The sequence below is a fragment of the Colias philodice genome, chromosome 8 (genome assembly GCF_061535455.1).
Source record: "Colias philodice isolate Cphi_HAF_F1 chromosome 8, ilColPhil1 Martin Lab GWU primary, whole genome shotgun sequence".
Taxonomy (NCBI): Eukaryota; Metazoa; Arthropoda; class Insecta; order Lepidoptera; family Pieridae; genus Colias; species Colias philodice.
In genome coordinates, this window is record NC_143093.1 from 6896819 (window position 1) to 6910198 (window position 13380).

The window sequence follows — 13380 nt, forward strand, 5'->3', positions numbered from 1 at the left end:
ATAGAAAATCTTTGATATTCTGAAACGTAGTCAAACCGCTTTTCACGATGTCTTTTAAGGTTTCTTCAGTTAAATTAGAAGTCAGAGGCTCAGTTTTCTTACATTCTTGCCACATAGTTAAGTTGGTATAATCTTTTGAGCAAGTACAAGAGAATTAAAAAAAAATGCATTTGCAACTTCAAATATCAAATAACCTTTGGTACTGAGTGACAAAATACTTCAGTTATCTTTTCTTGTTCTTTTTTGTTAGTTTGTCGGTCTTGATAAGGTTTTAATAAGCGTCTATATTCATCGAATATGGTGTGTCGAATAAGTTGTAGTACTCTATTAAAGCTAATAGTGGGAAGCAATGCTTTTCGCCACACATCAAACATTTCCGTAGCTAATCTTTCGGATAAATCATGAATTTTGTTATTTTATCAGGTTTAAATTCATATCTAATAAATAAGTAATTGTTTCTTAGCATCAGTATAAGTTGGTAATTGAGACACTGGGTACTTCTCTGGCAAACAAAATACAGGACAACATGTCGTTTGTCGTATTTTGACTTCCAACACTTTACTGTAACAAAGCGAAATTATAGATAGAACTCACATCAAAAATATTAAATTATGATCTTAATTGTATTTACGTGTAAAATATAATTAAGAAATATTACTAACATTAGTGTTATTTCCTTAACGGCACTTTTAAAAATCAACGTTTCCTACAATAAGATTCGGCGCAAACGGGCCACCGACCAGAGCCACTGGTAGCCAGCGATAGCCACTTTTTTATATATTGAAATATTATGTATTATGTGTCTTCCCGTTGGCAACCAACGAGATAACACAGAATCTGATTTAGCGTTAATTTGTCAAAATTAAACTTTAATGATTTTCGACTAAATTTTTTGAATTTCTGAAAGTTCATGATGTTGGGGGCACCTCTAAATGTATCATCTGCAAAGTATAATTTTGCATGTGTATTTATGAGCAATAATGACATCTTTTTACAGGTATGCCGAAACGAAAATGAAAAAAAATATTTTTCACTCCACCCTAATGTTTGTGCAATTGCAAGGAAGGGAGCTCAACAATTTGTATTACCATAGATATTTTGTTTGATCCGTATACAGCGCAGTATTCATTCAACTTTTGCAATGTCTTTGCAATATTATTAATGTACCTATAAATATTGTTGAGCGAATATAATGTTATACTATGTATAGTAAAACTCGAATACAATGGACAAATGATTTAATGGGAAATGGTAAGCAATCATCTCTCTTAATACCATTAAATATATTAGATGAAAATTATAAAAATAAATATTGTGAAAATGATTTATTTAAAAACTACCAAATAAAAAATAATAATAACATTGACTGAAACACAACTGTGGCTACCTACTCGTATATCGTATTATAAGGAAGCGCCATTCAGTCGAATATTATTAGGACAGACTGTAAAATTTGCACATAGAAAACAGTAGAGCCACTGAATTAAGGGGTTCCTGTTTACGACTTCACCCACAGAACACAAATCCACGGTAATAAAAAAAAATCTCGTTTACGAATATCGAACATGGAGTATCTTAACATTGAATATGTTTTTTATAGACTCTAGCATAAAATTTTATAAAATCGGGAAATTTATTTTTATTCATATAAAATGTTATTTTTTATTGTTTCATAAACAATACATAAATCGTTTGTTATGTAGTAGGGTAGTTTAAGATATGACATAAGTGTTTTCTCTTTATTCGCAATTCCTTTAAGCTTAACAACAGGGCATATTTGGGTCTTGAGAGACATCACCCACAATCCCTTTATACATGTAGTTGTTTTCTGTTTATATAAATCCCTATTACCTAGAAAATAAGAATTAACTGCAGACCACAAACAACTCAATATTTAATCTACTAACCTCATTTTACTTAACTAAATGAGAAGGCCGTGATAAATATAATCTAATTACCTTAGGAGAAATGCCCGAGCATAGGCCAGATTCAGTAGAATTACCTTTAGTCCTACACTAATACCCGCTATAAAGTCCAGTCGAGCCCGCTCCGAATTATATTTGGGAAGCCATTTTGTAATAGCCAATCTCTAGTGCATGATGTGATTGCATCGTGATTGCCTTCTGAAGCTATGTTTAGTTCATCCATTATGTAAAACTAGAAATATTTTGGCTTTGTCGTTCGATGGGACTTTATATTCGAAACTTACTACTTGGCGCTAGAGATGTCGTATCATATTGTTACAATTGTGATACTATAGTTTTGTACAAAGCATTAGGTAAGTCATGTCAAAATAGTGTTAAAAATGCTGTTATATAAATTGTCCAATGCACAGACAAGCACATAAGGAAATTTATGATTCAATCATACAGTGCGAAGCCCTTTTTTGGCCAACCTTTTGAGATTACAAAGTGACACTGCAGAGAACATTGGGTCACTTGATTTAATTTAAGGCCCTTTGTGTCATATAGTTCCAATTTCTTTATACATAGCGCCTCACGCAAATGGGACCTCGGAAAAACAGAGGCGATGTTGTTCTTTGAAAGCGACCAGTCAATGATCTAACGAGTATCTCTTATTGTTATTGGTGCCAACGATGTCGCAAAGGGAGTACGTAAAGTTAACTATTAGATCTCGTGACGCGAATAATGAAAGGGTTGAAAGGGTACAATGTTTATAACGGTAACTTCCTTTCGCAATTGTATTTTATATTTTACGTTTTAATGTTCAAACATGCGTTTTGGTGTAATATTTTCTGTAAATGACGCATGTGTCATCGTGTAAAAGGTTTTTGCTTGCTAGGTTATTAAAGGCATCAATAATATAAAATAATAAATTTTGATTCGTAGGTACATCAAAACCAGAAAGATTTCAATAACAAATAAAAGAAATCCATTCAATTAGTTTTTTTTTTGCTTATCCAATAGAGAGCCTAAAAAGTCCACTGTCACAGCGTTAATTCACATGTTTCTATTATACATATATGCTGCGTCCACACCGAAAATGCCGTGTGACTGAAAATAACTACATAAAAACATGCACGTATGAAAAAAGTTATGAAGGATCTTTTACGTTTGCGAATACGTGTCGGGCTGTCTAGACGCAGCATTAAGACATGTCTATAAAGGTACGGTACTCCGATAGCCCTGATAGCATTGCGGTCGCTTTGTTAACTCGAATAGCAACATCGGCGAGCTAATAAACCCATAGCAGACAATGTTCGGGCTCTTTGTGACGTCGGCACAGGTGGGACCGCTCAATTATGCGCTACGATTGGATTGAGGATTTTCATTAACCCTCTGTTTGTGTTCAGCACATTGTCGCTTGACGTACGAAATGCTTAGATTTGACGCGGGTTTCATTTAGTACTAATCTTTGGAATACAAAGCGATACTACTATTGTTATTATAATATCAATGTCAAATACATATTATTGTCATGCTGTGTTTGATTGCACTATTGTTGGCACTATATTATATGCAGATATGCAACAATGCTGCTACAAATTGATTAAGTATGTATAATTCTTGTTAACTTGCTTTTTTATTATTATAGAGTATAGACTAAAATATAAAAACAGTAGGTAAGTAGGTCAATCAAGGAAATTAGCAACTTCTATTCTGCATAGTATCGGTGCATTATTTACATACATAGCAACACATTTGCATAAAAGTGGCCTACGTGAAATTAATTCTTTATACCTGTATCGAATTTTATGAACCATAAACAGTGGAGTGGAAACAACCGATGATCGTTCATCCCATAGCGATAATCTATCATTTTACGTGATGGAAAACACGTAAAATCTCAATCAATTTGTCGGTACTTTTATCTAGCGAGCCGTCAAAATAATAAAGAGGGTAGAGCATTCTACTTTCAATTTTCATTTTAGAAAGAATGAAATCGGGCTTCAAATTATTGAGTATCGTTATATCAAAATTTTGTTTTCTCGTATTCAAGTCTCTTGAGCATGATTTGGCATCCAATTTTTAAATCCCGTATGAGGTTTGTTATGACTTGGTTTCTGTAACTCTATTGATGGTTTCTTCTAAAAACATAGATAATGCAAGTTTAGTTACTATTATACTTAATACTAAATGACTGACAAAAATCCCTTGATCAATCATGGTCTAAGATCGTAAAGTCATCTTCATATTGACACCAACCTTCCCATATTTGAATGACCAGACTAAATATTTTAGCAACATAATGGTGTACACTATTTGTTCTGACGCCAAGCACGCGTATCCGAACATAAATAAGCCTGTCCTGGAAAGAAATGAGGTTTTCGCCACGTTGAGAGTAGGGACAGTGATGGTGCACATCTGTGGACCGAGGTTTGACTTTTTCGTTAACAAATTACGGTATCCGTGTAAGTTCAGCGATTACAAGTCTCCGATTTATCAGAAAGGCGTCGAGAGGCGCAGCACGTACTCCGCTCATCAATTCGACCCGTCCGAGCCACGATCAGTCAACGTTATCGGCCCCGACGCTGGCTCTTGAATGAACAACGAAATTAATTTCTAGAAAATCAGCGAGTTTAATCCGGAACGCGGATTCTATTAGTACTCGATAAACTCGATAGACAAGAAAAATCCAATTTATTTTTCTATGCGAAGTTAGCTTTCCTCACGCTAAGTATGGTAATAATATTATTTGAATGTCAGGTACAATAAGAACTTTGCCGGTTGGTTTCGACAAATACTTGATTAATATTTTAGGATTTTACCTTGATAAAAAGGTATTTTTACACTGACTCTGAAGGTATATGTAAAAAATTGTAAAAGTAGAGTTTTTAAATAATTTCGCTACATACTATTTTACTCCTTATTATACCAGATAAGGTTTCTACATGATTCGGGAGATGTCTAGCATTATCTGTGTAATCTATTATTATGTACAATGCAAGCATCTAGATTACAACGCCTTGAGATTATGCAGCACCTATTAGCTAATTAATTTCCCTACATTAATATGTAATACGCACTAATCATCCAAATATGTTGTGTTGGCTTTGAGCCAATCTGTTTAACCTGTCCCCAGAGCTTGAAATAGCTGATTGATCATAATGGTTAACTAATAGTTTCCAGTTTATATTGATGCATGACTTTGTTTTATGACGTGATATTTTGTTGTTGTATTCATATTTTACGCTATTTTTTTACTGCTTCTATACTTCTATACTTTCTACTCTATGCTTCTATACTTTCTACTTCTTTGGTCACCGTCAATAAATATCAAATTCTATTTATCATATAATATATTCAAGAAAAACACTTTTTTTATGGTACGGGAGCTATTAACGTTTTAAAAAAAGTCATTTTAGTATAGTTGGGTTTTTGATATACTGTTTCTCTTGCTATTTCGGTTAGAGTCCACGCTGTCTGGCTGGCGGTAGTGGTTGCGTTTATTAGTGCGCACAGGAAAATGTCCGTAATTTAAAGTCATCTATTAACGCGTAATTTTTAATCTTTTGCCTTTAGATAGATCCATCAGACATAAATTATTTATTGCAAGACGTTAGGTAGGTATTAATAGTAGGTAGGTATTAATATGAATTTGATGATAATTGGTTTTTATCAAGTTTACATTAACGTCCTATTTGAGGTTCGTTGGGAATAGGAGGCACCATGGTAGATTGTTGCTAAAAAATTGTAAATAATAAAATGAATATTATACATAGTATATCCTTCACGGGGACTCATGTTGATGGAATTTCACTTATTTAGATGACATTTTAATGATTTTGAAATAAAAAATTGCGTCTGGGACTTATTTAACAACGAAAAAAACGTCTTGCAATAAAAAAATTATGTCTCATGGATCTATCTAAAAATTAAGGATATTTTCCTGTGCAGATAAGATGCGCACTAATAAACGCAACCACTGCGACCAGCCAGACAGCCCGGACTCTAACCGAAATAGCAAGAGGAACAGTATATCAAAGAACCAACTATACTAAAATGCTCTCTTGTCAACGTTGGTAGCTCCTATACGATTAACACATGTTATATTATGCAATCTTTGTTATTAATACTAACTTACTCATTCCTATAGATCTGAAATCCAGAATGGGTCCTGGCCTCCGAGACGATTCTTCTCCACCTTCCGGTCTCTTGCCAATTATTATGTTTGGCTCGTAGCATGCGCGGGTCTGTTATTAAAACTATTTAAAAAAATTCTGTCTTGGACGTCTATGTGTCTATATGTGCGGACTGCGGAATGCGGATCTTGTATGTTATTAGTAAGGTTATTAGTTATTACAATAACGACCGAAATACTACGACTAATCTAGTCTTTTTTTCTCTACGTTTCTGTATAGAAATAGAACACTATCATTTTTCACGCTCTGAAATCCACACCGAATGATGTGGTTTCATTATTATTAAATTAAAAAAAAAGGCGTGGACTTTTGACCATTTTCGAAATTATTTTCATCTATTATATAGAGTATATTTTGTCGTGAAACGTCAAATAAGGCCACCATCAAACCAACGAGGCAAACACAAGTGAAGCAGATGTACTTGTAACATTCACGCTAGCGTGAAACTGAATAGATAATCTGTAAAAAGTTACTTTAAATTATTTAAAATTAAATATATATTAATTTACTTGTTAAAATATTTTAACTTATCGCCGTTAATGATAAAAATAACGTGTAAACATTGAAACATATTATAACTATTTAAAAAAAAAATATTAATTTAAGTAGGAGCGTTCTTATATTGTAGAGTCGGGAAGCATTTGGGAGGCACATGACCTTGTAGTCATGTGTCTACCAAATGCATCACTAGTCACCTTCTAGTCACTTATAAAATACTAGCGGTGCACCCCGGCTTCGCCCGTGGTATCTACGTTTTCTCTACATAAGAATCATCCTTGTACTTCAAGGAATATAATAAAAGAATTATCGCAATCGGTCCACCCGTTCACGCGTGATGCCGTGAAAAAAACGGGTTTCATTTTTATATACATTGTATATATAGATAGATATTCAATTCGTAATAAACAAAATATAAAATATAATTCATAATATTACAAACAAGATCTCATTATTATTACCACATTAGGCTCATTGTTAGTTCAATGAATTAATCATTGAATAGACTGAGCCCAATATCCATATTTCAATGGTTTTCAAACACATTTAATAACATTGGTTACCTTGAATGCATGAGAACGCGTGACGTAATTTGTATGGTATAAACATTTTCATCGTTGATTGCACGCAAATATATCAAAATTCACGCTCGATCGTCTCTTTTGAAGATCTTCCTGAGAAGGTCGCTGGACCGGTTTGGATCAATTTTCGGTCGAACAAACTTATATATTATGTTTGTTTACTCTATTCTATTGATATCTTGCTATTCCACTTATGATCTAGTGTCAACCGAATCTTTATAAAGAGATGTTAAATTCGATTTATAGTGAAAACAGGTCTAGAGAAGGTTATCTCAGTTTTAGTACTAAAGAAGAACCGAATACATTATATATTTATAATATTATGTGTAATTGCTTGTTTCATAGTACAAAATCACTTTGCAGCTTCCGCCTCATATTAATATAATAACAGGTTATCTTCTTTATATCCACAAAAGATTATTCATTTATAGCATTTATGCAAAATAATATATTCAAATAACTCATTTATTTTTACAACCACGAGTTGGTTGAATACTTATTGAATAAAACAATGAAAACACACTTGGTATTAAAAAAAGAAACATTTATTGAGTATCAGTAAACGTCACAATCTGAACTTGCCAACATTCGTACGAAGAAACAGGAAATCTGAAAAAAAGAGAAGGGTGAGTTAAAAGAAAATGATGTATTTTTGAGGATCGAAATATTTTACAAATCAATACTAATCTTTTGAAATCTATACTAATATTATATAGCTGAATAGTCTGTATGCTTGAACGCGCTGATCTCAGGAACTACGGGCCGATTTGAAAAATTATTTCACTGTGAGGTAGCTAGGCGTTTTCTGTCTAACGCAAACATGCATTACAATAGACCATTTTCCATAATATTCTAAGAATTTTATCTGGTTCAGTCATAAGTACCATTAAAGTGTTTTAAGGAAAATCCAAATCAGATAGAAGCAGGATCTCTGCCAAAAGCAGTTTGTTTCGTTAGGACTTAAGATAATAATGTATACGTCTAATGACCTGAATACAGACTGCAATTTACTTATATTTTATCCTTTTTATTAAAGTATTTTTATAATATAATATTGAAGTATGTAGGTATATAATAATCTTCAGCTCAAACCCAATTTTTCATCATTATTAACAACAGTTATTGTATATGTAATGCCAACATAAACACATCATAACGGAAGTCATTTAATACATGTCTTAATTCAATTACTTAAAGGATTAACCACTAATTGCTCAATTTGCTCTTTAATTTCCAACTAATTGATGTTGATACAAAGCTAATATCATGCCATTACGCGTTGGATTACCTATTTACCTATTTATAAAGAACACAGCCTTAACTACTTCCTATAAAGTTTAAATGTTATATCATAAAACTTAGCAGAATTTTATGAGAACAATGAACATTTGTCTAGCACAAATATCACATATTGGATACAATCGGTTAAAAGGTTTTTAAAAGCTCGCCTCCACCGGCGCGACTAACGCGACATCTTGGACGTATCGTAACATTACGGTAGCAGCTAAAGAATGGCATAGATAAGAAGGTTTAGCACGCCTGTTACCTAGGGCATTACATGGATTGGTATTGTAAGACAATATTTATTTCGCTTAATGGCATCACAATTGGTATGTATTGGGAACAAACACCATCTTGTAAACGATGTTTTCTCTTCTGTCGTAAACGCAACTTAGGAGCTTTGCTATGCTTTCCTAATTTTCTATAACAGAAAGTAATCAGAAAATAAATTCAAAGACATTTCTTAAAAATAATATAAGGAATTTTATTAAAATAAAAACTGATTTTGTGAGTGTAAAACTCTAAATAAGTTTATTTTATTTATATTTATTTATTAACTTCACTTCCTTAATTGACGAGACGAAGTTAAATTTGATGTAAGTAATTCATTTCCTTCTTCTTTTATTATGTACAAACAAGTTTTCGTTACTGTACACTCTTCACAGTTCCCAGTCTATAAATTTAAATAAACAATTCAATAATATTTAAAATACTCCAATAGTCCAAGGGAGAAATAATGGAATGGCGAGTGTATTTATTGTATTAGCTTTTATTAAAAGTTATTAATATTCATGACGATTCCCTGTTTTTATTACAACATTATATTGCATAGCGTATCGTATTTAAGTATCTAATAATTATAATTAAATGATTGATGTTGTTTATATAAAGTAGGCTTTTTAATTTTGAAATTCCATCAAACACTCAATTTATAGAGCACTAACTAAAGCACTTAATGCTGCGTACACGAAAAAAGTTTTACGGAAAAATGTTTACGTATTGAGCTGTGAAACATTCGCAGCTAATAAAGCTGCTATAATAGGCTTGTGAAAATCGCGTGATAAATGAATGGCAGCATTTTATAGGTGACAGTAAAACGCATTATCCCTTTCACTGAACCTTAAACCCTTGCAGGATCTCCGTACCGAGATTGTGAGAGGTTATCAGGAGACCTAATTTAATTCATTATGCTGCCTTATGTCGACCCAAGCCGACAACGCGTGAGCATACTCTGCAAAATTCTTTAACCTGATTATTAACAAGATTTATTTAACGGTTTAGACTTTGACTTACATAGTCAAAGTCTAAACATTTCGCTTTATGCTATTTTATGCGATGTGATTTAGGTATTATTATATTTCAATATTTTTTTATTAAAATAATATTGAATAGGAATCATATTTAATTTAATCAGCTTGTCAGTTAGGTCACTATTAACCTTGAAAGCTATTTTATAGTTTATAATATGGGCACTACAATATTATTAGTTATTAAATACAATAAATACGGCGAACTAGTTTGTGTCTCCTATACAGCTATTGAATTCATAATTATTTACATAACGATTCATATCATGGGTCTGTTGTTTATTTATTCAAGCTAAAAAATGAATAGTTAAGTTAACAGCGAAATGAAAATTAAGTAAAATGTCACACCAAAATTATTATTAAGGTGACATTTATGGATTAAATGTTTTTCGTTTATAAAACAACTGTTGATGTAAACAACTGTTGGCTGACCTTAATTAAATAAATCTTTCTTAATACTATTATAAAGGCGAAAGTTTGTAAGTATGGATGTATGGATGTATGGATGTTTGTTACTCTTTCACGTAAAAACTACTGAACCGATTACAATGAAATTTAGCACACATATAGAGGGTAACTTGGATTAACACATAGGATAGGTTTTATCCCGGAAATCCCACGGGAACGGGAACTATGCGGGTTTTCCTTTGAAAACGCGGGTGAAGCCGCAGGCGGAAATCTAGTAAATAAATAAATAAAAGCGATTCATCACCACTTTATCCCGTTTTCCGAGTGAAATTGGAAATCAAAGAATTAGCAACAATACCTCAAATAAAGTATTGAAGAAAAACTTCTTAAATGCGTCCAAAGATATAATTTTATTATGAAACCAAAAGTTAATTTGTAAGGCTTCTCAAAGTAACACCGTTTATTAAGTAGGAACCATTGTGTTGAAGAAATTATATTTGAAATGTTTGCAACGTGCTTTTCAAAGTTATTTAATTGGTTTTGAATTTCTAATAATAAAAGACATAATTATGTTTTCTCATTGTTGTCGAAAGTCATTTATAAAATCCTTATTCAGAATCGTATTTATTACAATAGGAATACTTACAAATAAGATGAAATTGTTATTAATTGTTTTCCATTTAATTAACAATGTAATTTAATTATTTTTAACCACTTTAAAACCGTATCTTCATGCTTTACTCACCGCTAATATTGAATACTAGCGGTCCGCCCCGGCTTCGCCCGTGGTACATATTTCGCAATAAAAGGTAGCCTATGTTCTTTCTCAGGGTCTAAAGATTATCTGTGCCAAATTTCATCAAGATCGGTCCAGTAGTTTATGCGTAAAAACCATACATACATACATACATACATACATACAAACCTTTCCTCTTTATAATATTAGTATAGATTTCTCTATGCCAAGTATCGTCAAAATACGTTTAGTGGTTTTCATGTGAAATAGCAACAAACATATATATTTTTTAATATAATGATATACATACCTACAATATACATCTATTCATCCTCATAAGCGTTCAGGGTTTATAATATTAGATGTACGAAATACGAATTCGCGCTTCAGAATCTTGACCCGCATAGCAAAACAACAAGCCTAAAAGCATCGGAACAATCGCTTACTACACTCAAATAGTGGCTCTTATCCGTAGTATCAAAATGTAAATATGAACAGCGATAACAGAGGCGAAAAGCGTCGAATGGGCCCTTTAATAGAACATTAATATTGATGTTTATGCGCATTAACGGGCGCATAAAAAGCTCTTCCATTATAATGTCAAGATTTACGTCTTAAGACTTTGACGCTAGTGGAATCGACGCTCAAGACCGCTTAAGTACTTAAATATTTATAGGTCCAATAAACGTTCATATCAAACTGTTTTGACGTTATATTTATATTATACTTTACACGTTATTCTAGCACTAGTTTTCACCCCTACAAAATTTTGTAAGTACGTCTGTAAATATCGAAAAAATGGCCATATTCAGACTTAGTATATTTAATTAAACTAATTATTTTAGAAAAAAAACCTTTAGAAACTACTATTTAATTTTAAAACACCTATCCTCATTTAAAAAGTAATTCGCGAACATTTTATATGTTCGCTAATTACTTTTTAAGTTATACGCATGAAAAGCCTATCCATCTATGTACAATATATATTTCTTTAATCTGTCAAAATTTAAATAAATTTTGTCAAAATGTGTCCAGTGGTTCTGACGTGAATAACGCACAAACAGACAAACAGCTGACCAATAGATGATTGTATTGATATCTACATACATATTAATTATTCTTAAAAAACATGCACTGTACAGAAATGTTCTGGTAACTATATTATTGTATAGTTATGTGTTTATTGAATAATATCATTAAAAGATGGATAGTTAATACCCCTAAATAAAATAACAAATGATACTTATGAGTTCACACGAGTAAAATTAGAAAATATAAATGTACATACCATGTATCCACATTAAGCTTCATCCTCAGCTTCATCAATATTTCCAGTTAGCTCATCAATTTCTTTTTCAGTCAAATCTGAAAACATATTGATATCCACCGTTGAACTCCTACCCTCTGCGTTGAATTCATTGACAAAATTTATATTTGATAAGAAGAGGTTGTAACGCATTTTGTATTCGTTTTCATCCTTGTATTGTTTATTGTAATCTTTCATGAATTTCTCGAATAGTTGCGTTGCTTTATTTGAGTCATATTGAACAGGCTTAGTTAATGGTTGATTTGGATTTTTTATTTGCTGGTCTCGTTTAAAACCAAAGTTTACACCTTCTTCTTTTGTGTACTCCCAACAAGAGATAGCAGTGAACAGTATCGTCACAGTTAAGGCAATTTGGATTAACTGACTCATGTTTGTAAAAGAGCGACGTTTTGGTAAGAGGTTCGAGATGCGTCTGTTAAATATGATACATTGGAATCATAGTTTGGCCTCGAGAAACAAGTTTGTGGTGACGTAAATATCATTTTTATTCCCTATACAAAACATTAGTATTGAGATTATGATTAGTTTTGTTCGTAAATTCGTAGCAAATAGTAATTATTGTAGGTTTTAGACCTTTTCAATCACCTCCTATTTCATATAATGGATGAATCAAAATTAATATCAGAAAAAAATAACCTTTGAAATAGTTATTTATTTTTAATCAGAAGCTTAACTATGTTATGTGTATGCAAACGATTTCCGCTTTTGTTTCATTGGCCTTTAGTGTTTATAGGGTTCCGCACCAAAAGGGTAAAATGGTACCCTCTACCTGAAACTTCGCTGTCCGTCTGTCTGTCTAGCCGTCCGTCTCTAACCACGATGATATATATCTTGAACCATATTTAGACAATTTAAAATTTCAGGGAATATGCATTCCTGTTGCCGCTATAATAACAAATACCAAACAAAAAAAATATATTATATTAAGGGGGCTTCCATACAAGAAACGTTTTTTTTGCCTGATGTTTTAAATATTAGCAGAATCTTTCGATATTACATTCACTTAAAAAAGCTTATGAAAGTAAAACTAATATTTAAGATACAAAAATATATATATATTTTTTAATTGTAAGTTTATATTTGATTATCATTGTAAATATAAAGAGAATTCTTGGGCACCTAATACTAATTACAAGAAC

General features: G+C 32.0%; 1 protein-coding gene across 1 annotated transcript; it reads right to left on the reverse strand.

The window, feature by feature from the left end:
• Positions 1-7709: 7709 nt before the first annotated feature.
• On the reverse strand, positions 7710-12666 carry LOC149486613 (uncharacterized). The gene is made up of 2 exons (XM_089698219.1): positions 12203-12666; positions 7710-7791 (listed from the first exon to the last, which is right to left on the reverse strand). The coding sequence occupies exon 1, from the start codon at positions 12608-12610 to the stop codon at positions 12215-12217; it is 396 nt and encodes a 131-aa protein (XP_089554345.1). The 5' UTR covers positions 12611-12666; the 3' UTR covers positions 7710-7791; positions 12203-12214.
• Positions 12667-13380: the final 714 nt, after the last annotated feature.

Coding starts and splice junctions, on each gene's coding strand:
- LOC149486613 (XM_089698219.1), bottom strand. CDS start 12,610: ATGAGTCAGTTAATCCAAATTGCCTTAACTGTGACGATACTGTTCACT.